We start from the raw sequence: 27429 nt of genomic DNA on the forward strand, positions 1-27429 counted from the left end.
TATCCAAATAATTAATCCAGTTTGTAGTTTTGCTTATAGACTTGTCAGCTTCACTGCAGACCGCAGTGTAACAGAACTGTATCTGTCACAGTGATTGTGAAAGCTGACCCCATTGTTTAACGATGGCCATGTCATCACAGACTATTTGTGAGAGCCATTAAAAACAGAAGTGCATCATATCAACATTACGTGCAAGAGGGAAGAAGTTGGGTGGGGGTGGTGGCGGCGGCGGGGTCCAGACCAGCAAAGGAAGAGGACACTACTGAAGATATTTTTATTCAGCAAACAGACATCATGGGTTGAGGGGCCTCTTCCTGTGCTGTACTATTCCATGTTCTGAGGTAATTAAGCGAAATGGAGGCAAAGATGGGTACATAGAATTATGTCACAGAACTGTCAAGACCTATTTAAATGGAGGGCTCAAGCACAACGATTTAAATAGTCTGTTCCTGCTCCTACGTGATGAATGAAATAACTGCACTTCACAAAAGCCCCAGAGCACAATAGAACAAGACCAATTTTAAGACATTCCCAATGTATAAAAATTAATCAGTCTATTCACTTCTGGAAATTACGTAGCAATTAACACATGTATCTCATCAGCCAACACTAGTCACACGATCATTGATTGGTGCATTTTATTCACAGGATTCCAGGCCAATGCCACTGGGAAGGGAAGAGAAATAGACTCAAAGTTTTACTTTTTATAAGAAGTGATGACAACTGACTCCCTCCCAGCCCCAATTCAACTTCAACATACTCGTACAGTTTCTCACTGCTTTCGTCACATCCTCAAATAACCCCCTTAAGTTACCTTCCTCCCTCTGAGAAATTTTCCACTGGCTCCTTGGCAGTGCTCACCACTTCTTCTACTAGATACATCCGTGCCACTGTCTTACTGAAAAGAACTTAGTTTCCACCGGACTGGTGAGAGACTTTATAGCGCGTAGTTCATACATAGCACAGTATATGCAGTAAGACATTACTTCTGTAAACCAAGCATGTGGAATAAACCAATCATAATTAGAATATATTTCATACCCTGATTTAAAAAAAACAAATGCATGTCTCAATCTTCAGTTAATTCACAAAACCGTTCTTTGTTAACTACTATAGTTATTCTATAGGGTGCTATAAATTCTTGCTTTCTCTTCTTTCGCTCCACTTCATTAAAACAGAGCCCTTAAAATGGGGGAAAAGCAGCTTCTTGCTGAAAAGAAATGAAGCACCGCCTGTCCTATCAATACACGGATTGGGGCATAACTCTATTTCAGTAATTTATCTTTCAGTACTCTATACAGAATCTCGTTGATCCATCAGGTTTAGGAGCTAACATTAAGTGACACCAGCTGCTGACTGGATTCAAGTGGTTTTCCAGCAACGTAATGAATCGGTGTTTCTACCAGAGTTTGTTTTCCTGGGCTTGGCCAATGGTGCTGTTCTCTCTAAACTGACACTCCTACGTTCTGATCATGCCTAGCTAACATAGTAACAACAAGGTGTATCTCTGCAGATTACTTTCCACTCCTTTAGTCTTACAAGAGCCTCCTGTTGTCCTCTCTCTAAATTATGAGGGCACAGCGTTGAAATCACTTTATTAACACTCCTGGCCCTACTTGGTGTGGAACATTGAAATTAGCTTGCTAAGGTTCATTTCGCAAAGGTAACAATACCATTAGCTCATCTCCAACTTGAAACATTTCAGTTGTGGAATGTTTATCTGCTCATTGTTCAGTTTTGTTGAAAACCTTCAAAAGCTTATGATACCCTACATGCCATTGAGAATCCTTCAAGAAAGATGGGCACATTCCATATACTTAAATATTTGTATTTTGGGTTGAAGAACTTCTCCTTAATATCAATTTTAATGGACATTTAATCTCATGATCACAACTCAACTCAAATTCATTTGGGGAATCCCTAGTGGCCAACAGTAAGAAATCAAAGTCCTTGTCCCAATCTCGAAGGCATTCATGACAGTGTGCCATAATTATGATTTTGAGTGTGCAGGTGGTTTCTTTCAAAGATTCCTATATTTGCAAAAGACACAGTTGACTTCAATTGTTTTACACTCAAATTTCTGGTGTTTTTCTGGAAATGCTTCCGGGAATTGGTTCGTCGTACCATCAGTTGTAAGGGTATACTGATGTCTTGCTTTTGTTTTTGGTAAAGGCCCCACACAATTTGCTAACGCTCAACTAAATGCTTCATTGAAAACTGGTATGGATATCAAAGGTGCTGGTTTAATTACATGTTGAAATCTTCCTCCTACCTAACCTGTGGGAAACATTTGGCAGAATTAAGTCTTTAAGAAGTTTTGGCTACGTATAATTGCTGTTCATATCCTGCCATGGCAATTTCATTAGCTACTCCCAAATCTTATGGCATCTGGGCATTACCATTATTTGGTAAATAATTGTCCATTATTTCCCACAATTGTAGGATGTCGTCTTCACTTCCTCACACCACTGCGTTTTGCTCTATTTTTAATATAACACCCTGGAACTCCTTCAGCCTTCCCTTCAGTGTGAGCCCAAGTCTGTGCTACCTTAGTTAACTCTGACGTGTTCCATAGATCATATAATTAAGACATGCCAGACACTTATTTTGAGTTAGAGATAATGGGAACTGCAGATGCTGGAGATTCCAAGATAATAAAATGTGAGGCTGGATGAACACAGCAGGCCAAGCAGCATCCCAGGAGCACAAAAGCTGACGTTTCGGGCCTAGACCCTTCATCAGAGAGGGGGATGGGGGGAGGGAACTGGAATAAATAGGGAGAGAGGGGGAGGCGGACCAAAGATGGAGAGTAAAGAAGATAGGTGGAGAGAGTGTAGGTGGGGAGGTAGGGAGGGGATAGGTCAGTCCAGGGAAGACGGACAGGTCAAGGAGGTGGGATGAGGTTAGTAGGTAGCTGGGGGTGCGGCTTGGGGTGGGAGGAAGGGATGGGTGAGAGGAAGAACCGGTTAGGGAGGCAGAGACAGGTTGGACTGGTTTTGGGATGCAGTGGGTGGGGGGGAAGAGCTGGGCTGGTTGTGTGGTGCAGTGGGGGGAGGGGATGAACTGGGCTGGTTTAGGGATGCAGTAGGGGAAGGGGAGATTTTGAAACTGGTGAAGTCCACATGGATACCATATGGCTGCAGGGTTCCCAGGCGGAATATGAGTTGCTGTTCCTGCAACCTTCGGGTGGCATCATTGTGGCAGTGCAGGAGGCCCATGATGGACATGTCATCAAGAGAATGGGAGGGGGAGTGGAAATGGTTTGCGACTGGGAGGTGCAGTTGTTTGTTGCGAACTGAGCGGAGGTGTTCTTATTTTGAGTTATCCTAGTTCACCCTAACATCAGCTAGTGGTATTAATTTGACCTCTAATATCTGTAAACCACTGCTTTGATCATTACACACAATGAAAACATACCTAGAACCTGTTCTTGCAAACATTCCATCTCTTTAGCCTCAACTGGATTTTCCACACTCATAGGCAAAGCTATAAACTTTCATTCCAGCCAAATCATTCCCCAAGAGTAAATCCATTCTGTCCACAGGTAATTTCTTACCTACCTGACTACCATTAGTCCATATAGAAAGTCATATTCCATTTGGTCTTTGTACAACAGAAGGCCGATGCCATTTACAACAGTTTAGCTTGGTAAAACAGAGCTGAGTCAGCAAGGCTTTATCAACAGTCGGTCATGTCTGACAAAGGTGTTAGAATTCCTTGAGGAGGTAACAAGCAAGTTAGACAAAGGAGAGCCAGTGGACGTATCTATATGAACCTCCGTAAGGACTCTGACAAGCAGCCTCAGGAGGCTGCAAAATGAAATAAGAGCCCATTGCGTTAGGGGCATGGTACTGGTACGGATAGTGGATTGGTTGACTGGCAGAGTAGGAATAAAGGAGTCTTGTTCAGGATGGCAACCTGTGACTATTGGAATTTTGCAGAGGTCAGGACTGGGACCTCTCCTATTCTCATTCAACATTAATGATCTGGATGAAGGAACTCAGTATTGTTGCTAAATTTGCAGATTAGGAATAGGTAGAGGGACAAGTAGGACTGAGGAGGGGAGAGGCTGCAGAAGGACTCGGGCATGCTAAAGTCAGTGGGCAAAGTGGCAGGTGGAATACAGTGTGATAAAATGTGAGGTTATGCACTTTGGTAGGAAGAACAGAGGCACAGACTATTTCTAAACAGGGAAAGGTTTCAGAAATATGAAACAAAGGGACTCGGGAGTCCTAGTTCATTACAGTCTTCAGGTTAACATGCAGATTCAGAAGGCAATCAGGTTGGCAAATGTAATGTTAGCATTCATTTTCAGAAGTATAAAATTCAAGAACAGAAATGTACTGCCGCGACTGCATAATGCTGTGGTCAGCCTGTATTTGGAACGTTGTGAACAGTTTTTGGTACCATATCTAAGAAAGGATGTGCTGGCTTTAGAGGGGGGTCCAGAAGAGGTTTACAAAAATGATTCCAGGGATAAGCGTTTGTCATATGAAGAGTGGTAAAGGCCTTCAGGTCTGAAATTGATGGAGTTTAGAAGGATGATGGGGAGATCTCAATGAAACTTACAGAATACAAGGAGGCCTGGAAACAGTGGACCTGGGAATGATGTTTTCATTCATAGGAGAGACTGAGACCCAATGGCACAGCCTCAGAATGAAAGCACGACCTTTTAGATCAGAGATGAAGAATTTTTTCAGCCCCAGAAGGTGCTTAATCTTTGGGACTCATTGTTGCTGAAGGTTATGGAGGCCAAGTCATTGAATGTATTTAAGACAAAAATAGGGTAGGTTCTTAATTAGTAACAGGTTCAACAGTTACAGAGGGCAGGAAAATGGATTGAGAAATACATCAGCCATGATCAAACGGCTTAATTTTGTTCATCTACCTTACGGTTTGCATTGAACTCTTTGGAGAGAAAGCTAAATCATTTATAGAACATAGAACAATACAGCACGGAACAGGCCCTTCGGCCCTCGATGTTGCGCCAACCTGCGAACTAATCCAAGCCCCTCCCCCTACACTATCCCATCAGTATCCATATGCTTATCCAAGGACTGCTTAAATGCCCCTAATGCAGCTGAGTTAACTACATTGGCAGGCAGGGCGTTCCATGCCCTCACCACTCTGAGTAAAGAACCTGCCTCTGACATCTGTCTTAAATCTATCACCCCTCAATTTGTAGCTATGCCCCCTTGTACAAGCTGAAATCATCATCCTCGGGAAAAGACTCTCCTGTCCACCCTATCTATTCCTCTGATCATCTTGTATGTCTCTATTAAATCCCCTCTTAGCCTCCTTCTCTCCAATGAGAACAGACCCAAGCCCCTCAGCCTTTCTTCATAAGGCCTGCGCTCCAGACCAGGCAACATCCTGGTAAAATCTCCTCTGCACCTTTTCCAATGCTTCCACATCCTTCCTGTAATGAGGCGACCAGAACGGCATGCAATATTCCAAATAAGGCCGCACTAGCGCTTTGTACAGTCGCAGCATTTCCCTGTAAGAATTTAACTGCCCCCTGAATCTCTTACAAAAGCAGAGAAACTGCTGGATAAACTGAGGAGGTCTGGCAGCATCTGTTGAGAGAAAGCAGAGTTAACGTTTTGAAAACCAAAAGGACTGTGGATGCTATAAATCAGAAACAAAAACAGAATTTGCTGAAAAAGCTCAGCAGGCCTGGCAGCAACTGTGAAGAAGAAAAAATAAAATCAGAGCTAACGTTTAAGGCCGGTGACGCTTCCTCTGAAGTGATGATAGCTGGGAAGCCGTTGGCTTATATACAGAAAATAAGGAGGGGGCAGGGTAGGGAGTAACCAATAGGATAGAGCCCAAACAGAGAGAGAGCAGTTGGATAGATAAGGAAGTTGATAATGATCTGGCTGGAAGGGTGAATAGCTGTTATGGGGACTGTTAGTGACTAACAACTGGTAGTGCGTAATGGCAGGCTATGAATACAAGGCCTGGTGTGTTGGGTAGGAGGCTCTGATTTGGGAGAGTTTACGCACTAAAATTATTGAACTCGAGTTTGAGTCCAGAGGGCTGCAGGGTCCCCAAATGGAAAATGAGGTGCTGTTCTTCCAGCTTGTGTTGAGCTTTGTTGTAACACGTCAGGCAGCCAGCCAGAGACGGAGATGTTGGCCGGGCAGAGGGTGGTGTGTTGAAGTGGCAGGCAACAGGTAGCTCATGGTCTTTTTTTTGAGAAGTTCAACAATTCCCAGGAAGAACTATTCACCTTCCCAGCCAGATCGTCATCAACTCCTTTGTCTCTCCAACTGCTGTTATCTCTCATGGGCCTCTATCCTATCATTTGCTCCTTACCCCATCCCCCTCCCTATTTACTGCATTTAAGCTTAAGCTTTCCCAGCTACCATAAGTTTTGAAGAAGGGTCACCGGACCCAAAACGTTAACTGATTTTTTTCCTCCAGATGCTGCCAGGCCTGAGTTTTTCCAGCAACTTTTGTTTTTGTCAACATTTTTGAGTCCAGTGACCTCAGGTCAGCAACTCACCTTGCTTTTATTCTTCCACTTTCCATCCCTTTTGAATTCAGGAGGGTGATGGTAAAAAGGTTTAGTTTTATGAATCAGTTCATTACTGCTGTATGCAATCCTTTGGTCCTCAACACTGATCATTGTTATGGAAGATAGCAACTTTTTAAATTCCTTCAAGAGATTTCTACATGGTTGCAGCTGCTACCACTTACAGCCACTTGTCAAGATTTTGTATAACTCTTCAAATTTGAAGTTGCGGGTATGGCCAGGTTGTTTCCTTAAATTCAGGAACCTGTGCCTATATGCCTCAAGTACTAATTAATTTACGGCCAATACAGCTTTTCTTGTAGCATCCATCGAAATTCCCTTTGACAGCAATTTACTACATCAATTTACTATGCATGTGTTCAATCTTAGCATTTGCCTACTAAACACGTATTTAATGTAAATAGAGTACAGAAGGCATACTCAAGTTGTGGAATTCAACAGTGAATCCTACAGGTTGCAAAGTGCCCAAGCAGAAATAAGATCTTGTTTCTTCAGCTTGCATCAGCCATCATTGGAAAACTGTAGCAGGGCGATGGACAGAAATGTTAGCATGGGAGCAAGGAGTTTCATGAAAAATCAGTCACTCCTATAAAACAGAATGCAGAGTGCAAAGCAGTCACCCAGTCCACATTTAGTCTCACCAATATAAAGGAGACTGCATCATGGGCAGCAAATTTGTTTAATCCCCTGGGCCCGAATCCAACAACGTGCAGACTCAACATCCTGATCAACCGGATTTTCAGTCCGACATTACCTCCCCACCCACCGCCTCCCTGCTCCACCCCTACCACCTCAACAGTAATTCTTGTCTGCTTGATTTTCAGATCTACCTCTTCAATCCTTGTTGACTTTGTTAAGTTCCTGCCTGCAATACAGGCAAACTTAGGTCACTAGATTTGTCTACACCAATCTTGGTCTGATTAAGTTTACTGACCCAATTTTCAATACATTGGATTCAAAATCCTTGTCCTCTTACAAAGCTTTAAAGACTTCATTCAAACCCTGCTGTGTTTTCTCAACTTCTTCACCACCATCCCAACCCAACTTGCTACGTATTACAAAGCTTTTAGTGATCTATATTTTATGATCTGAGATCACTCCCACTTTTCTGTATTGGAACCACTTTCTTTACCATTATATGATTCTCAGAAGCTAATCTTTGACCATACCCTTGGTCTTCTCTTCCAATTCTAACCAATATCTTTTGAGACATTGCTGCATTAGAATATTCAAAAGAAATTTAAGTTAAAAACATTTGGCTTGATCCTTTTTTTTAATTCCAAAACTGAACACTAGATGACAGCATTACAGTAGTTTCATTCAGCCTCACTTCAGCTTCTTTTCATTTTAAATGCTTTTAAATTATGCCACATGAAGCTGATAATCTGAGGCACTTTTATTGTTGGATTTTCTCCCTGGCTGAATACACGAAGTATTCCTGTTTGACTTGGGGTCTATCCCTCAAATACAACCTTCTTTATTTTAGGTATCTCATAATTAGTAATGGTCCTACCAGAGTTTCAATTCGAATTCTCAAGTCCTAAAGGAAAGCAGAAGACTGCAATACATCATTTCAACTTTAAATAAGGTAGGAGCACAACAAATGGCAAAAAGACAAAGCAATTAACAAATTGAAAGTTTACATCACTTACAGAAATATCTTAATGAGGCATTTTCCAAAATGTTCAATAATACTTTCAAGATTGCACGACCAAAAGGAAGTTAAACATGCACACCATTTGACCAAAACAAAGATGCTGCAGCAGGGGAAGGAATAGAAGAGGAACATTTACTCGGAATTGGCTGTAAAGGAAAAGAAAGCTTAAAGCAGGTTTGCAGCAACTTGTACAATTTCATTATGTTTTAATTTGGCCAGACAGTTTAAGAGGGTTTATTAAAGGAGTCAGGAAAAGGATTGGCTGGGATACATGGACCATGAAGACTGTTATGAACTGAGTCATTGAGGTGCGGTAGAGGCATACCATTGGGCGATGACTATCTCTGGGGAACCAAGGAACAGCAGAGTTACTGTTGCAGGTGACTTGAAGACTCAAAAACCATGGAAAAAGAGAACAGAGATTAAACGGACTGGAGACAGAGTTAGAAAGACCGAGCGCCCACATTGTGTTGCACTTGTGCAGGCAACGAAGCAAATGCTTGTAAACTCATGAAGTAGGATTGAAGATATAAAAGATTGTGTAATTGATAGCTCACAACAACCAAAACTGGCCTGTTATTTCATTATTAATTCACATTGATTATGAATTATGTTTAAGTTTCAAAAGTGAAATTTTGTTGGGAATTTCTTCATTTTGGGTGGGGCTGGCAAATTTGCTTATTTTGGTTTACGGTCCCATATAGGGATCAGAGCAATACACTCCCAGAAAAAGAATAGGACTGTACACGCAGGAACAAGGGAGTTTATTTTTTAAACGTTAGTTACCCTTAACAACTACTCTGAATATGAAAACATATTTTTCAAAGCGTAGAGTCTCATTCCTTCAAAACGTAATTAGGACTGGAGATTGGAAAATCATTAATTCTTCAATTCTAGCACCCATTTGTCTATTTTGAGCTAATTTTCTTTTCCAGTCTTTATTCACTTTCTGTAAAAGATTTAAATCTAATGTTTCTTCACTTTGACATAAGAGCCCAAAATTTTCAAGGCCATTGGCAACAAGTTGGAAGTCAATATGGCAGGGTTAATGCATTGGAGAGGAGCTCATCATCTACCATGATGCAATATGGCAGGGTAATTGATGGCATAGCCACCCAGTGGACAGTCAAGTGTGTCTTGGAGCAGCCAATTACGTGCTACTTCCCACTTACATGAACATTTTGTTCATCAAAATAGCCCCTCAAAGGATTCCAAAAGGTAGGCCTTTGCTATTGGCACTCCAAAGCCTACAAATGCTTCCCATCTGCAATTACGACTTTAGGCAGCAAAATTACCCTGCTCCAGACCACGGTTTTCCAAAACTCTTCACTGGCTAGTAGGTGTCACCATGTTGTCTCTAGTTTCACTAAATGAGGCCACCACTCCCTTTAGTCCTAGTGGTTCATCCTCCAAGTGAGCAACAAAATTCAGTCCTGTGTCTTAGTGATCATTCTTCAACTTGAATAGATGAAGAACCTTGCTAATATTTGCTCTGCTTACAGATTCCATAGATCTCTTAGAGGGTACTGAGTTGGATCAGATGCCTAATGATAGCAATTCTTTGCTGAAAAATCTGCAGCTATCAATACAGGCAGACGTACTCCTTTGCCAGTTATCACAAAACTTGGAGCATTTTACCTCGTGTTATTTAAGGCGCTGCCAATTCCTGAGGGCTTTGTGGACTTCAAATTGACTGCATCTATCATTTTCCATTCTAATTTTTGTGTGTTATGCTGTCAAATGATGAATGCATACGTATTACACATTATATAAAGGTATTTATGGGGTAGACAGCTCTTTAAACTGTTCACTTAAGTAAATAAAATTGTTTCTCTACATATGGTGTGGGGAAAACCATTAACTTTCCCTAGGACATTTATTGCTTTCTCTCTTAACCAGTGCTGAGGAAGACACCAATCGGAATTGACCTGCTGACACTTTCCCAACATTCACAGTACTTTCCTTCTTGGCTTCTTTTATTATTACTATTGGACATTCCTTGAAGCATCTCATCCGTAGATCCACGTACAAGAGTAGCATTATGGACATGCGTCAGTAGCCCGGCCCGAGTCGCAGAGTTATAAAAGGTAGACAAATTGTCGTGTTGTCTGCTTTGATGTCAAAATGGAGGGCACTAACAATCATTCCCTTCCAAATAACAATGTTTGAATGACATTTTGAACATTGCTTGAAAGTCAGCACTGGTCTCAACAGCTACAAACACTAACCCATAGCCTTAGATCAAGCTTCAAGATAGACAACTTTAAGATGACAATGAAAAGTTCTATTGGGAGATAGCATTTGTCTTCACAAAATAAGAACTGCAGCTGTGTTATGGAAGTCAAGAAGTTCACAATATACCATAAAAACTTAGCTAACTGCTAGCAATTTATTAAACCATAATCAAGTCCAGCTAGTATTAACTGATAGCAGGAACTGCAGATGCTGGAGAATCTGAGATAAAAAAAAGATGTAGAGCTGGATGAACACAGCAGATCAAGCAGCAGAGAAGCAGAAAGGCTGACGTTTCGGGCCTAGACCCCTCTTCAGAAATGGTGGTGGGGAAGGGGGTTCTGAAATAAATAGGGAGAGAGCCTTCCTGCTCCTCTGATGCTGCTTGGCCTGCTGTGTTCATCCACCTCTACACCTTGTTATCCCAGCTAATATTAATATAGGTTTGCAGTACAGAATGTATACTGGGTATCAAGCCATTCCTGAATTAAGAATCTAAATTTTAATACTCATTTATGTTTTAGCATAGCATACAAAAACAAAAGGATGAAGTGGACCTTTATCAGCTAAGCGTTATAATCAGTCTTTTTTCCAAGAGATTGTTAACCACGTGTTTAAAAAAGTCTAAAATTTAATAGTTGATGTCAAAGTTTTCCATTAATTTAGATAGAATATAAAATTGATGAGTCTGCAGACAATTGTTTACCACATCAAAATCAAAGGCCAACTATTGAACACTGAAAGAGGAGCTTGTGGACAATGATGATTAATGGGCACTTTAAATGCCAGCATTTAATTATGTAAAAGATATGCTCATTACGGTTTTAAAATTATGCAGATACGGAAAAACATTAAAATAAACTATACTGCCATCATTTATCAGCTTCATTAGTATTAAATAAAATGTTCAAACCTGTCAACGGAAATCATAAAAGGATGCAAGTAATTTATTGTTCCAGGACTTTTTTAAAAAAAACAAACAAGCTCCTTCTGCTTGGTCTCAAATACAAATTATTGGCATTTCCACATTCCTTAACCAAAACAAGTTAGCACTGCTTACTGTTAAAGATCACGCATTGATTTGTGCATAAATACAAAAACACATTTTTTTAGTGATGCAGAAATTGCTCACTGCTTGCTGTCTACTTTTAACTTATCCACATGAAAGACACACTGCAGCAGAGTGTTCAAATTCCAGGGCCAAGAAGCAAGTCTGGCCTATTTTATACTTTCAAAGGCCTGTCCTGCATCTCCTGACTGAAGTACAACCTGCCAACAGTGATGCTCTCTTAACTAGAGCAGTGGACCACCGTGCAGTTCTTAGTTATAACACTGTTGATCTCCTCCACCAGTTTTGAAATGCCAGATCGATAATTCCTCAAGTCCCACTGTGGCAAGAAGTCATACTGTACATCCAATTATTTTGAATCCAAGCTGGAAGAACAGTTCTATCTTAAAACAGTTCTAATCACAGCAAATACTTGTCTCATTCCTTGCAGTTCTGCACAATGCAAACACACGTGTATCTTTCAGAAGATGTGGACATTGAAGGCAAGGCCTGCATTTGTTACCTATCCCTAACTATGCTCGAGGAAGTTGTAGTGACGCCATCTTGAACTGATTCAATGCACGTGGTGTAGTTACATCCACAGTACTAATAGGAAAGGAGCTTTGGGAGTTTGATACAACAGTAGTGCAGCAATGACAGTACAGCCCCACATCAGAATGGTGCGTGTTTGGAGGAGAACTTTCAAAATGACTACGACCCCGTCCATATCCTGCCTTGTCCTTCTGGATGGTTGAGGCGGCAGGCTTGGAATATGCTGTTGAAGGGGAGTCGATGTAACACACCAATAAGATACACACCATTACCACTTTGCGTCAGAAGAGGAGGGAATGAATATTAACAGTGGCAGATAGGGTGCCTATTAACTAAGCTGCTTTGCCTTCAAACATTATAATTACTAAACAATGAAATCCAATCTTCAACCAGTAAAGCTCTGTCCTTTCAGAAAGGAAACAGTCTCTATCTTTAAGATGGATGGTAAGTGCCAATTAGAAATGAAATTTAGAAGTCTTGTTTTAAAAACAAACTAAAACACTTCAAAGTCTTGAGAGTCAGTGAGTGTGAGAAGCAAATAAAAGGAAAAAGGTAGAATGAAACAAAGGACAGTGCAAAAGGAACAGAATCACAGTAGACTTTGCATAAATATAGCTGTTTCTGATATTTGGATACCCATATTACTGTGATGGCAAGAACTTGAAGCTTAAAATTTCAGCCATCCCTGGAAGACAATTATTATCCTAGGCTTGTTTGCAAGAAAAAGGTAAATAAAATTGTTGGAACAAAATGTAGTTGTGATTTTAAAAAAACGACTAGAATAATTAAAGGAAGAAGGCAAACATAATTACCTCAAAGCTTTCAAAGAATTGTTCGTAATCGATACACAAGATGTGAGATCCAAGTTTTTCAGTTTAGTGCAGAATTTACTAAGGCTGATGCAGGTGCTGCCAAAAGAAAAGTAAACAGAAACTGTTGTTATTAACGTGCAAATACAACACATCAGCTCAATTTAAATACATTTCACTCACCTGTCATTAATTTTTGTACAACCATTGAGATTTAAATCTTCAATATTCTTACAGTTCTGTGCAAAGGTCCTAAAGAGAAAAACAAGTTGCAAAACAAAGATATTTAACAACAAAGTATTCTGAAGATCAGAAATCGAATTTGATGGGCTGTTCTACAATTCTTTTAAACAGCACAAATTATTCATTTCAGATGAATGATAAGCATTCATTATTCTCAGTGTATAGGTATATGATTTTGAAAGCTTAGAATCTTAACTTAAGAAATAGGATCAGGAGGCTGTATGGACTGTTGTGCTTGCTCTGCCATTCAGTATGATTATGGTTGCTTTGGGCTTCAGCACCACTTTCTCAGTACTCCCCTTATCACCCGAGAGACCAAAAGATCTATTTCAGTATTAAATATGTCCAGTGATGGCACATCTATAACCCTCTATGGGAGGGAATACCAAAGATACACAATGGTTTTAGTGAAGAAATATCCCCACAGCTTTGTTTTAAATTATGAATTTAAGTACAAAACAGAATCAGCACGAAAGATAAAATGTTTTCAATGTATATGTTTACCAGACAAAGCTAAATTACATAGACTACTCTATTATTACTGACACAAACAGATGTGGCTAACTGGCAGCAAGAAAATTGCAACACGTCACCACGAAGAACAAGTCAAGAACCAAGGAAACATGGTCAATGGTAATGCCCAAACTTCAGTATCAGTGTACACCAGCATTATTCCCAATAACTGTATCAAAATATACCAGGTGACAAATGTAGCAAGTGGAGTGAAATCAATCGACAGCATTGAGGACTTTAAACGGCACATGTTTCTTTTCTTTGAGATGGAAAAGGCAGTGATAAAGGGAGAATTGATGTGCAACGTATCTATTTACTTTAGTTGATTAGTACACAAGGAATAATGCACAAGAGCTGGCAGAACATCCAAGAGAAGGAAAATGTTATTTCAGTGGGGCTAGGTTGGACTGGTTCAAATCATAACCCAGGCAGAACATTTTCTCAAGATAATGATGCAGCATGGTCCTTATGCCCAGTGCACAGGATGAATGAATCTTAGAAGATAGGGACTGCAAGACAGCGTGAGAGCACAAACAAGTCAAGCGATGCACAAGAGCCAGACAGAGAACAATCGCCAAAAGTAAGAGTCACATACAATTTTGAGATGTGGATGGAATCTGCAGCTATCACATCAATACCCAGTCTTGAATTTATAATCCACGGTAAACCCATGCGACTATTGTTAGTATACATTGTAACAGAGGTCAAATTGTTAAATACTATTACCCAGAATAAGCACAAAACATGTCGTGCAGTCTTCAACATCAGCAGGGTCTTTACACGTCTTACAATGGAACATGAAATACCAACATCTCCTTCCTTGAAAGCCAAATGGGCTCATATTTGCAACCAGGTTTTTAATTTCAATGACATTCACACCATCTCCAAAAGCTTAACTGAGTCTTCATGTGCAAAGACTGGGGTTAGCATGGTTAAATGTATAAAGTGTTGCAAATACAACACAGTATGGAGATGGAGGAGCACAGCAAACCAGGCAGCATCAGGGGAATAGATGAGCTGACGTTTCGGGTCAGAACCCTTCTTCAGAAATGGGGGAGGGGGAAGGGAGCTCTGAAATAAATAGAGAAGAGGGGTGGGGCAGGGGAAGGTAGGTGGCTTGGTGGAGATTGGTCAGTGAAGTGGGAGGAGTGGATAGGTGGGAGAGAAGTTGGACAGGTTGTGTCAGGTCAAGGAGGTGGGGATGAGGAGGAGGTTTGGATATGGGATGAGGCTAGGGGTGGGGAAATTTTAAGGCTGGTGAATTCCACATTCAGGCCATCGGGCTGTAGAATCCTGAGGCGGAATAGGAGGATGACACTCCTCCAGTTTGTGGATGGTGTCATTGTGACATTGGAGGAGGCCGAGGATGGACATGTTGCCAAGGTGGTGGTGGTGTTGGGTGGCTGGTGGGGGGAGCAGAAGTTAAAATGGTTGGCGACCAGAAGGTGTTATTATTTGTCACACAGAGTGTCTACACTTGGTCTCCCCAAGCGTAGACTTGGAAACCATCTGTAGAGCATCTGCCCTCTCTACGCAGGGTGGTACTTTAGTGCAGAACAGGAAAAAAAATCTCAACACCCTTAAACTAACAGCCTGTTCAAGTGGGCATAAAATAACTGTTACTGTCCAAAGAACTTTTCTCTTGGCACTCTGGCCAGCAGCACCAAAGGATTAACTGGTTACTTTGTCATCATGCCTGAGATTTTACATTTTAATTTTTTAAATTTGATGACTTCATTTATCTATTCAACCATGAACTTCCTTGGGATGTTTTAAAGCACTATTCAAAGTGAGCTTAGTCTGCTTTCAGTTTTAGCTTTACGACCACAAAGTTGGCTTAGAGTGGTGGCTTCCAACAACAGACCAGCCCCAAACAAAGGCCTTGTGACTTGGTAAATGAAATTTTAATGATCCCGATTTACATGTTCCTCATCCAAGATTATCCTTATCCAATCTTCCAGTGATCCACACGAAGAAAAACAATTTTAGTTTATACGGTATCACATTAACACAATTGAAAAGAAAGTTGATGTCAATTCCAGGATCATAAACTACTGCTGTCTTGAATATTGCCATAGAAATATTAACAGGTGGCCACAGTCCCATCTCAGGCTGTGAACCAAGCAACACGAGAGGCATCTCAAAAAGTCTCATTCTTCAGTTTAGACAAGGGAAGAGACGTTATAAGCAGGGGATCCGAAATTTAGAAAGAGTAGCTGTGACACAAAATACTAAGATTTCTCAGTTCCCCACAGGGCCACATCTTCTAGAAATGTCCATCCTTTTAACAAGATGCTGTACCGAGGTTACTTGCACAGCAAAAAAATTGTTCACTAAATCTTGCTACAGGTCATGTGCTTAAAACTTTCTTCCTTATAAAGTGCGCCCCGGTTGTTTTAATTGGAACTAAACTGGACGTTTTTGACTGATTAAAACCTTTCACAAAGATACGCTGTGCCAAGTGGGCCATGGTTCTTAAAGCTATCCTTTGGTAAATGTAGTCCAATTTGGATGTTGAAGAATGTCTCCCACTTCATATAAATCTTGTAGTATAAAACTTTTTTAATATATTCAAAGGAAGCCTTAAAGATATGGTGGTACTGTGTGCTTTCAGTTCATTTATCTTCACAGGAATTTAAGGGTCTTGCTTCTTAAACAGTTTTGAGATCTTTGCACTGAGCTAAGTGAAAGATCAAGACTGCTTGAGGTGGTTGTCGGTGTTCTCTTCAAAATAATCAAAAACAAACTGTCTTATCTGGGTCTCATTAAGAGTTTTCTCCGAATTAGACATGACGTTAGATAAGGAGGATAATTTTTGATACTTGAAATCTGGTTCTCTGGCCGCTGTAATGCTGACAAACAAGCAGAATAAGGAAAAAAGTGATATTTTCTGCCAACAGATTTGTCAGTGGCCTGTAAGTGCTCAGAAACAGGCAGCATTTTGGATGGGCAACTAACCTTCCTCTCAAAATAAATCAATGGTCCCATCCCTGAGATATGTAAAGAGTCAGATTACCAGGGGCAGCCATGCGCCGGCATCTCCAGGTACCGCAATCCAGCCTGCACCTCCCACATCCCCTGAAGCAAATAGATCATTGTCCTTCAGAAATATTCCTAAAAATAGGATCAAATTCTCAAGAGATAGGCAAACATCTTGAAGGTGGAAATGAAGGCTATCGCTTGAATTTAAAACGTGCCAAAGCCCATAGTCATCTCAGGTCAAGCAAAATTATTCTAATTAGTTAGTACTGATGACTAAGATGAAGGCCTTATCTTATGAGTAAAGTCTGAACACATTAGGCCCTTAAGCACTGGTTTATATGATATTTTTTTAAAAAAGGGAACTAACAGGATGGATTCTGAGAGGTTTGTCCGTATAGAGAAAGGACAAAGAAAGAATAAAGCCTCACTTTTGAGGTGGAGGAGGAAGTGGAATTCTCTCTCAAAAAGCGTCAATAGTCTGCAGAATGTTTTTTCCCCCACCCCAAGACACAGTGGAGGCTGGTTTACTGAAGTTATTCAAAACTGAATCAGATCGACTGACAAGGGAGCCAAATGTAATGAGGACAAACTGGAAACTGGATTTGAGACTGCTATCTGGACAGTCAAACAGGCCTGTACCTCACTGTAGTGAGTTGGCTGCCACCAGTTTCTAACACTCGACATCAACAGCTTGATCCAGCAAAGTAGAGGGAAACAACTTGCTGGTTTAGCTGGAAGAAACTCTTGAATGGAACAAGAAACAGTTCATAGTTTGTTAGCAATATGTTACAGATTACACTGACATGATACAGCTTGTTATTGGGATTATGAGGAGGACCTGAAAGTTAGAAGTTTCTCCAGAGATTGTAAACTGTTTTGCCTACGAGTCTGCATACCTTCACAGTTGATGATGCTCAATGCACTCTTCAGTATTTGCACCTTCAGATCAATATTCAGAGATCACCCATAATCTTATAGAATGTTAAAGCAGGCTCAAACGGCCTACTCCTTTTCCAAAACACTATGTAACTTACAGTTTATATTAAGGATCTGTTCATCGTACACAAAAATTGTGCTTGGTTCCAACCAACTAAGAATTCAGATTGCTTTCATACAGGAATTATTGACAATTATCAATTAACGAAACAAGAATGAAGAGACTGAATAATCTCCAACCAACTGGTAAATCTGTCATCTGTACAGAGCTCCAGGGTTGAAAGTTGGCTCAAATAACCTACCTTTAAGCCTCCCAAAGGATGGCAATGGATAATGTAATCATTAAAAGATCATCTCACGTACAAATCCATCACTGAGGATAAAGTTGAGCCACTTATAAAGGGAAAAAATGTGCTTGGAGAATGACTATTAAATTATTCCAAGCATAAATGCATGGGATCCAGTTGATATTACAAAAGCAGCAAAGTAATCAACAGGAACAACCCTCCAAATCGAAAGCGAGCAAATAAATAGAAAAGTGAATCTACAAATAGTTTAGTACACACTGAAGGATTAACTGCTGCTCAGATCAATGTGTCTCAAAAACACAGTATAACTCTCCTTACTGGTAGTACTTTTCTTCTTTATTGAAGGTGGGGGTTGCCAAAAAACAGTTTTGATTAACAGAATGCAGAATATCTAGTGTAAGCCAAAGACAGGGAGAAAGCACAGAACAACCAAAACCTCAGAGGTAGTCGGAACTGCTGATGCTGGAGTCCGAGATGACAAGGTGAGCTGGATGAACACAGCAAGCCAGGCAGCAGAGGAGCAGTAAAGCTGACGTTTCGGGTCAGGACCCTTCTTCAGAAATGGAGGAGGGGAAGCGGGCTCCGAAATAAATAGGGAGGGGGAGACAATGATAAAAGTTGGATAGAAGAGCAGATAGGTGGATAGAAGAGAGACAGGTCAAGGCAATGAGGATGTTGCCAGTACAGATGAGTGCAGGTAGGAGTTGGGGTGGGGGTTGGTCAGTGAGGAGGGAGGGGTGGACAGGTGGCAGAAAAGACAGACAGTTCAGGAGACAGGGACAAGATGGGCTGATCTTAGGATGAGGTCAGGGGTGGGGAGATTTTGAAGATTGTAAAGTCCACATTGAGACCATTGGGCTGCAGGGTTCCCAGGCAGAATATGACGTGCTCCAGCCTTCGGGTGGCATCATAGAACATAGAACATAGAACATTACAGCACAGTACAGGCCCTTCAGCCCTCGATGTTGTGCCGACCTGTCATACCGATCTGAGGTCCGTCTAACCTACACTATTCCACGTATGTCCATTAGCTTATCCAACGACGACTTAAATGTACCTAAAGTTGGCGAATCTACCACCATTGCAGGCAAAGCGTTCCGTTCCCTTACTACTCTGAGTAAATAAACTACCTCTGACATCTGTCCTACATCTTTCACCCCTCAATTTAAAGCCCTGCCCCCTCATGCTCGCCGTCACCATCCTAGGAAAAAGGCTCTCCCTTTCCACCCTATCTAACCCTCTGATTATTTTATATGTTTCAATTAAGTCACCTCTCAACCTTCTTCTCTAATGAAAACAGCCTCAAGTCCCTCAGCCTTTCATCGTAAGACCTTCCCTCCATACCAGGCAACATCCTAGTAAATCTCCTCTGCACCCTTTCCAAAGCTTCCACATCCTTCTTATAATGCGGTGACCAGAACTGTACACAATACTCCAAACGCGGCCGCACCAGAGCATCGTTGCGGTACTAGAGGCGGCCCAGGATGGACATGTCATCCAAGGACTGGGAGGGGGAACTGACGTGGTGTGCGGCTGGGAGATGTTATTGTTTGTCATGAACCAAGCGTCAGTGCTCCATGAAGCAGTCCCCAAACCTCTGCTTAGTTTCCCAGATGTACAGGAGGCCACATCAGCAACAGTGGATACAATATACCACATTAAACAGATGTTCACCTGCACATCCACTAATGTGAAAGGTTTCCTTGGGGCCTGGGATGGAGATCAGGGTAGGTGCAGGTGTAGCACCTCCTGCGGTTGCAGGGAAAAGTGCCAGGGATGGTGGGGCTTGTGGGGAGTGTGCAGCAGGCAAGGGAGTCGTAGAGAGAGCGGTCCCTCCGGAAGGCAGGGAAAGATGGGGAGGGAACTAGATTCTTGGTCATGGGGTCAGATTGCAGGTGGTGGAAGTGGCAGATAATGATGGGTTGAATCCAGAGGTTGATGAGGTGATACATGAGAACCAAAACCCAACTACTGCCACATATTTGTTTTATTAAATGCAATAAGGAAGATAAATGCAGTTATAAAAATAAGTTACGAAAAAAAGGTAAACTGACAATAAGATATGAGGAGAAGAATTAGGGCATGCAGCCTGTCAAGTTTTCTTTGCCATTCAATCATGGCCGATACGTTTCTCAATTGTTTAATGGGAAATAAAAATATATCGAAGAATCAAAGAACAGCAAAGTTCGGTGATTGACAAATCAGATTGCTCAGGACCTCAGGACAGAGAACACACATCCCTAAAAGAGAAATTCTTGTGAGCTGGCTAAGAAAATAAAAGGTACCAATAAATTTACAGTATATAAAGTGGACCAGCCTCTGGTCCGTTACGAATACAACTCAAATTTCTCATCTGATATTCTTATGTTCAAAACATGATGCATAGATCTAACTTGTTTCAGACCGAGAATATATTTTTAGCAACCCAATATCACAACCAGGGAGAATGAAATTGTATTGTGACTGGTGCAGTCAGAAATGGCCTGGAGGAAAAGCAAACACATTTGACTCCACAAAGAAATGCATACAATTCTTCCAAATTTAATGAATTTATGCACATAGTTTAGTGTGCACATCGTTTAGTGTGCACATCAAAAAGAAGTGAATGATTTAGAGTCCAAAACATATGTCAACTTAATTCAGGAATACAGCAACACTAAACAAAGTGTTTAGTAAAAGCGTTGCAAATCAGCAACTTATCAGGAATTGATAACTGTATAATTAATAATCTGTTCTACAACACAAAATCAGATACCACTATTGAATTTGGAAAAATGTAGACAAAAGGAAGACAAAATCAGATTTCAGAAAATAAAAAGCGCCACAGCTTTTCAGTGTACATTCATGCTGGAAATTTTACTCTTCTTATTCCAATCCCTTAAATCAGAGTCAGGAAAGAAGCACTCAGAGGAGCAATCATTGAAATCAAACAACATTACATAATACATCTAAAATAATGATTATAATGGAACGTTTGTTTTACATGCAGTTCATTCTTATTGAAAAACTTCTAGCGCTTTATACCAATTTCCAAAACATTTCTTTTAAAAAAAACTTACTTGAGAGAAGCATCACCAATGCTAAGACACCCCCGTAGGCTAAGTTGACGTAGGAATCCTCCACATCGTTTCGAAATGTTTTCCACTACACGACCCTATGTTCAGAGGTAGAGAGGTGAGTAATACGGATATCAAACATAATAAACTTTGCTTTCCCCCAAAAATGTGAACTGGTATTTCAGTAAGCGGTAATTCAAGGACGAGGAAATAAAGTAAAACAGAACTTGTTGGAACTACTTGGTCCCGCATTTAACAATGCAGGTCCATGATCCTTTTCAGGTCTGTTCAGTATTTCTGCACTGTGTTTTATTTCTGACTTCCAAAAATCCACAGTAAAAAGTTTGAGGTTTGATGCGGTATATGCCTGGATCTAATGAGCTAATAATAACAACTACATATGTGCAAAATGGATGATGCACAACCCAATTAATTAAACTCTCATTCTGCTGAAGATCTAGGCTTTGCCTTATTTCAACAAATTTTAGAAAATCCAAGGAGGAAAATCTACAGTATAATGTGAAGAGAGATTCTTACAAAATAAAAGGGATTCTGCACACTTTTGAGAGAGACTCTCTAGAGCATTCAAACAAATCCAAATTATCTCAAACTACTCTTAAAGAGTTCCTCATTAAAACTGCCGTTTATAGAGCTTGTAGACAAGTGAACTGTGCCAAGTCTAAAATGGAATCTTTGCTCATGCTAAGATCATCAAAATTTGAACAAATGCAGTCACTAATCTCGAACAGTAGCATGCCATTTAGTCTAACTGATGTATGCTGTATTTCTGGCTCTGTATGAGCCTCCTGGCACCTTAGTTCATCTAGCCTGGTCAGCAAATCCTTCTATGCCTTTTGCCTTCATGTACTTATCTAGTTTCCAAGAAATGGTTCAATGTGCTCTTCCACCCTGTACAAAGTCACAGAGCACTGCAGGATGTTGAACATTGCTACATGCACATTGGCTGCTGTGCTTCCTACTATAATACCAACCAAAAGTACCTACACTGGTTGTCAGGTATGAGAGTATTCCAAATACTGAAGCTCCATATCCTATCCATTTACTCTTGAACTTCTTATTCCATTTACTAGTAAACATTATATTTACAACTCGTAGCTTTGGACTTGCCCCCATAAGCAGAAGATCAATTCTAAATCTGTCTTCCCAAGCCCCTTCATCATTTTACAGACTTCGCAGCAGTGTTTACTAAGAAAACTTTGCCAAAGATATGGTAAACAAGGAGGTTGTCCAGTTCCTGCCAAGAACAATAGATAATTGGGAAGTACTACTGACCCTGAAAGCATTTAAAGGCTGGTAAGCCACCACAGCCAGTTAGGATGCATCTCATCTGACTGATAAAATTTAAAGGAGGTGGAAAATACAAAGGTGTTGGTACAATCTCCAAATCCTCTCTGGGTTCAGGGATGGTATCAATAGAATGGCAGATTGAAAATCTTCCATCCTTGCTCAAAAAGTGGATAAATATAAACCTGTTAACAATGGGAGAGTCAGTTTAATAATGGTGGTGGGGGAAGTCACTTGAAATTATAATTTAGAAAAACAAGAAAATCAACAGAAACATGGACATGTATGAGCTAATAAAGTAGAAGCCGCACAAATCTAAGGGAAAGTCACATCTGATTAAACTGTTTGAGTTTTTAAAATGAGGCAATATAGCGCAGTTAACTGTTACAGAATTAAACTCACTCCAAAATCTCCAAGTCAGCAAGAAAATTCTCAGTTTAGTAACCAATCAGGGAAAAGTTACCCTTCTGACGTTGCGAATATTGTTTGCCAAAAAGGTACGTTATAAAGTATCAGATCTTAAATTTTTTAGTAAACATGGGAAAAATGGGAACAACACCTCATGAAGACAAAGTGGCTAAGGCATAGAGAACAATAGTAGGTAATAGCTTTTACTTGGAAATACGAACACAGGGAAAGGAAGAGGCTTTCAACGCTCAGAACCAAACTTGGACTTGAGCATGCAAGGTGAAACTGCCAGACAACTTTAAATGTACTGAACAGCGAGGAAGATAGTGAAAGAGTCCAAGTGGGCATAGATGGGGTGATGGAGTAGCCAGGGACATGGCAGATCAAATTCAACACAAAAGTGTGAAGCAATACATTTGATTGCAAGAATGAGGAGAGAAAATGAGTTGAATTTTTCCCTGGAGTGTTTGGAATTTAAGTCAGAATAATTTCCTGTCCTTGAGCCAATGCTCAACAGTTGCCCACCAGAGCTGGCTTTTAGAGGAGACGGCCAATATTAGGCCATTGCTGAGTTTGCTGTCCGATTACAGGTAGAAAGTGAAGCACAGACATAGGAGCCCCAACTAAAAACTCTGAAGAGAGAGCCAAAGTCCAGTCTTATCAAGAGAGCTGAGCACTGCTGAAGCAAACAGATGGCAAGAGGGTGCCATAAGGGAGACAACAAATGGAATTGCAAAATCTTAAGGCCACAACTGTCAGGGCTTTCAATGCATGGAGGAAACATCTCCAAATGAAAGGATTTTGCTGTGAATCAATGCTCAACGTATAAAAAAGGGCAGAAGTAAACTCATCTGTGAAATTTCCAAGTCAACCTTGAAAATGCACACTGGAGCGACTAATCAGGGAAAAGTCAAACTTGGAAAGAGAATGGATGGCAAATGGTAAGGAACTACTTCTCCAATTTCAGGCTGTTTCACTCCCCATTCTTTAACAGTGTTGTTGTGGAAATCTGCTGTACATAAATTGGGTTGCCATGTTTACTGATGTTACAAGTTTTGACAGCAAATAAGCAGTGAGAAACATTTAAAGAAACAACACTATGTTCAACAAAGACACACTTCATTGAAAAATAAAAACTTAGCAAGTATGATCTATCCCTGGATCACTAGGAAAGTCAAATACAATACTAGGTTTAAGGACAAACGATATTAAAAAGAAGAACAGTTAGCGTTAAAAGTGGAAATGTTTCTGAAATTAGCAAATGACCAATCATTGATAAAACTGGAAAAAATGTAAACACCACAAACTAACTAGAAATTAAAAAGTCTGCACAAGGTTTTAAACTAAGTATTTAAAAGAGGGAACTACTTAAAAGTAAAAACTCCTTAGGCATACAGACAACAGAAATGAGCATGGGCAACGATGAAATAGTAGACTCGTTGAACAAATATTTGTCTTTGAGGTTGTGGACAGAAATCACAAATAGAATAAGTTATGAGTTCACACGATTATTAAGTTTCTCCAATGCTTTTTCTCTGCAGGTATTAATTACCTCAAAATCTGACAAATCTGCACAACCAGATGGCCTACAGATGTCCCAAGGCCCTGAAAGCAACTGCTGTAAAAATAGTGGATGCACTGGATATGGTTCACCAAAATTTAATAGGCTCAAGAACAGCCCAAGTGAACTGGAAATTAGGAAACTAACTTCAAGAAAAGGAGAAAGGGAGAAAAACGGGAACATCAGTTATCAGGCAAAAGCTGGAATCTATCGGCAACAAAGTCTTAATGCATTAAAAAAGTCAGTATGATCAGATCAAAAGAATATTTCACTCATTATAAAATATTGCGTGCAATGAATTAGTTAGATATTTTTGAGGATGTAATTAGTACAGTGGCACTAGTGGAATGGGGGGTGGAGGGGGTAATATATTAGCATGGATAGAGGACCGGTTTACAGGCAGGAAGCAACAAGTTGGGACAAACAGGGCATTTTCACTTTGGCAGGTGGCAACTAATAGAGTGCCGAAGAGACAGAGAGTAACACATCTAGGCTTGTTGATGGCACAAAGCTGGGTGGGGATGTAGGCTGTGAAGAGCACTATATAACTGCAAAGATGTACAGAAAGGTTAACTGAGTAGATAACAAGGTGGAGTACAACGTGGGGAAACATGAGATTATTCACTTTGGTACTAAGAGTTAACAAAAAGGTAGAATGTTATTTTCCGATTCCAAAAGTTGAAAACTAAGATGTTGATGCTCAAAGGATCTTGGGTGCACTCGTACAAAGGAACGTAAAATTAGCATGTAGAGCACAGAAGGTAATTAGGATGGCAAACACCACATTGGTCCTTGTTTCAGGGGGATGAGAGCCCTTTAGGGTGGCACATCCAACATTCACTAGATTGGTCCCAGGTACTTGGGGGGCGGGGAGGAGAGAAAGAGATGTAGAGAAGAGGAGGATGATGTTGTGCTGCACTGCTATGACAGTACGATTAAAATTATGCCTGCACACTCTGAAGCATGAGTGGCAATCTCACTGAAACGCACAAAATTCTGAAGAAGTTTGACTCCACACAGACATTGTTGGCTGTGGGATTTTTCCCATAAAGTCCCACAAGGGAGACTCTTAGAAAAGCCCATGGGATCCAAAAAAATTTGGCAAACTGGATCCACAATTGGCTGAGTGGCAGAGAACACAGGGCGATGGTTAATAGGTATTTTTCCAACTTGAAGTCCGCATCCACTGGGATCCAACAGGCAGTGTTGGAGATTTGGGATAATGGGAACTGCAGATGCTGGAGAACCCAAGATAATAAAATGTGAGGCTGGATGAACACAGCAGGCCCAGCAGCAGTCACGAACCATTTCCACTCCCCCTCCCATTCTTTAGATGACATGTCCATCATGGGCCTACTACAGTGCCACAATGATGCCACCCGAAGGTTGCAGGAACAGCAACTCATATTCCGCCTGGGAACCCTGCAGCCCAATGGTATCAATGTGGACATCACCAGCTTCAAAATCTCCCCTTCCCCCACTGCATCCCAAAACCAGCCCAGTTCGTCCCCTCCCCCCACTGCACCACACAACCAGCCCAGCTCTTCCTCTCCACCCACTGCATCCCAAAACCAGTCCAACCTGTCTCTGCCTCCCTAACCTCTTCTTCCTCTCACCCATCCCTTCCTCCCACCCCAAGCCGCACCTCCATCTCCTACCTACTAACTTCATCCCACCTCCTTGACCTGTCCGTTTTCCCTGGACTGACCTATTCCCTCCCTACCTATACTCTCCTCTCCACCTTCGGTCCACCTCCACATCTCTCTCCCTATTTATTCCAGAACCCTCACCCCATCCCCCTCTCTGAAGTAGGATCTAGGCCCGAAACGTCAGCTTTCGTGCTCCTGAGATGCTGCTGGGCCTGCTGTGCTCATCCAGCCTCACATTTTATTATTGTAGTGTTGGAGATTCTTTTGTTTGCAATTTATGTAAATGATTCACACTTGAATGTAGCAGGGTTGATCAGTAAATTTGCAGATGATACAAAAATTGGTGGTGGTGGAGGGTCAATATTAAGGAGGACAGATTACAGGAAGATATAGACAGGCTGATCAGTGGTAGGTTGAATTCAGTCTGGATAAGTATGCAAAAAGGACAAAAAAAGTGAGGTGACCTGGGCAGGACAAAATAGGCATGAGCCTACATGATGAACAGTAGGACCCTGGGAAGCACTAGGAAACAGACGGACCCCGTTGTGCTTAGATACTGGTCCCTTAAGGTACCAGGGTAGTTGGATAAAGCAGTTAAGGAAGCATAACATAGCTTGTCTTTATATATTAAGGAATGGAGTTTAAAAAGTCAGTTGTTGTTAATTAGGCCTCAGCTTGAATACTGTGTGCAGTTCTGAAATCCATATTTTAGGGGAGGATGTGATAGCACTGGACAGGATGTGGAGGACATTTACTTTGGACTGGAGAGTTACAGCTTGGACTGGAGACTTTTAGTTACGAAGATTGAATAGACTGGGATTGTTTTTCTTAGAGCAGAGGAAAAGAGAAGGGACACAATTGAGATGTATAAGTTTATGAGGGGCACAGATAGGGAAAACAGGAAGAACCTTTTCCCCATGATGGAGGGATCAAAGACCAGGGGGCATAGATTTAAGATAAGGAGCAGGAGGTTGAGAAGAAATGCAAGGAAAACCTTTTTTTTCATCTGAGGTGGTGGGAATCTGCAACTCTGACTGTAATGGTGGCAGGAGCTGAAATTCCGAAACGTTGAAGAAATAAGCATGTGCACTTGCAATGCCAAAGCATACAAGGCTATCGGCCAAGCGCTGGAAAATGGGATTGGAATACTTAGGTGGTTGTTTTTGATTGGCACAGACTCTATGGGCATTTTTCTGTGCTGTAGATCTGACGTGAATCTAGAGAACAGGGCCACAATCTCAACAATAAAGGATCAATCATTTGGGATTTCACAAAGGAAAACTTCCTTCACTTATAAGGTTGCGAATCTTTAGGTCTTCTGGGTACTGCATCATTGAATCCAAGCATGACAGAAATACACAGTTTCAAAAAATAAAAAAAAAAATTAATGGAAAGAGATCACTTATAGAGCAGAAGTGGCCAATCTGGTCTGTTCACCATTCAATGAATTTCATGGCTGATCTCCCTTTGGGCTTAATTCCACTTTCTTGCCTGTCTTCTGTAATATTTTTCTCACTTGTCGATCAAATCTGAGCTGGAGATTTGAATATGCTCAATATACATTTCAGTCTTCTCAAGTCAGAAGTTACTCCTCTTCCTCACTGTCTTAATTCAAAGTCCCTTCATTATTAA

The 27429-nt window shown here is 40.9% G+C and overlaps 1 protein-coding gene across 1 annotated transcript in view; it reads right to left on the reverse strand.

Moving 5' to 3' along the window:
- Positions 1-27429, reverse strand: part of fbxl2 (F-box and leucine-rich repeat protein 2) — a 131159-nt gene that overhangs the window by 43725 nt on the left and 60005 nt on the right. The window contains exons 5-7 of the mRNA XM_059645817.1: positions 20878-20972; positions 13020-13088; positions 12840-12935 (exon numbers count right to left, since the gene is read on the reverse strand). Coding sequence (XP_059501800.1) covers positions 12840-12935; positions 13020-13088; positions 20878-20972 — 260 coding nt within the window. The remainder of the gene's footprint in view (positions 1-12839; positions 12936-13019; positions 13089-20877; positions 20973-27429) is intronic.

This window comes from Stegostoma tigrinum, chromosome 5, assembly GCF_030684315.1.
Source record: "Stegostoma tigrinum isolate sSteTig4 chromosome 5, sSteTig4.hap1, whole genome shotgun sequence".
In the NCBI taxonomy this organism is placed as follows: domain Eukaryota; kingdom Metazoa; phylum Chordata; class Chondrichthyes; order Orectolobiformes; family Stegostomatidae; genus Stegostoma; species Stegostoma tigrinum.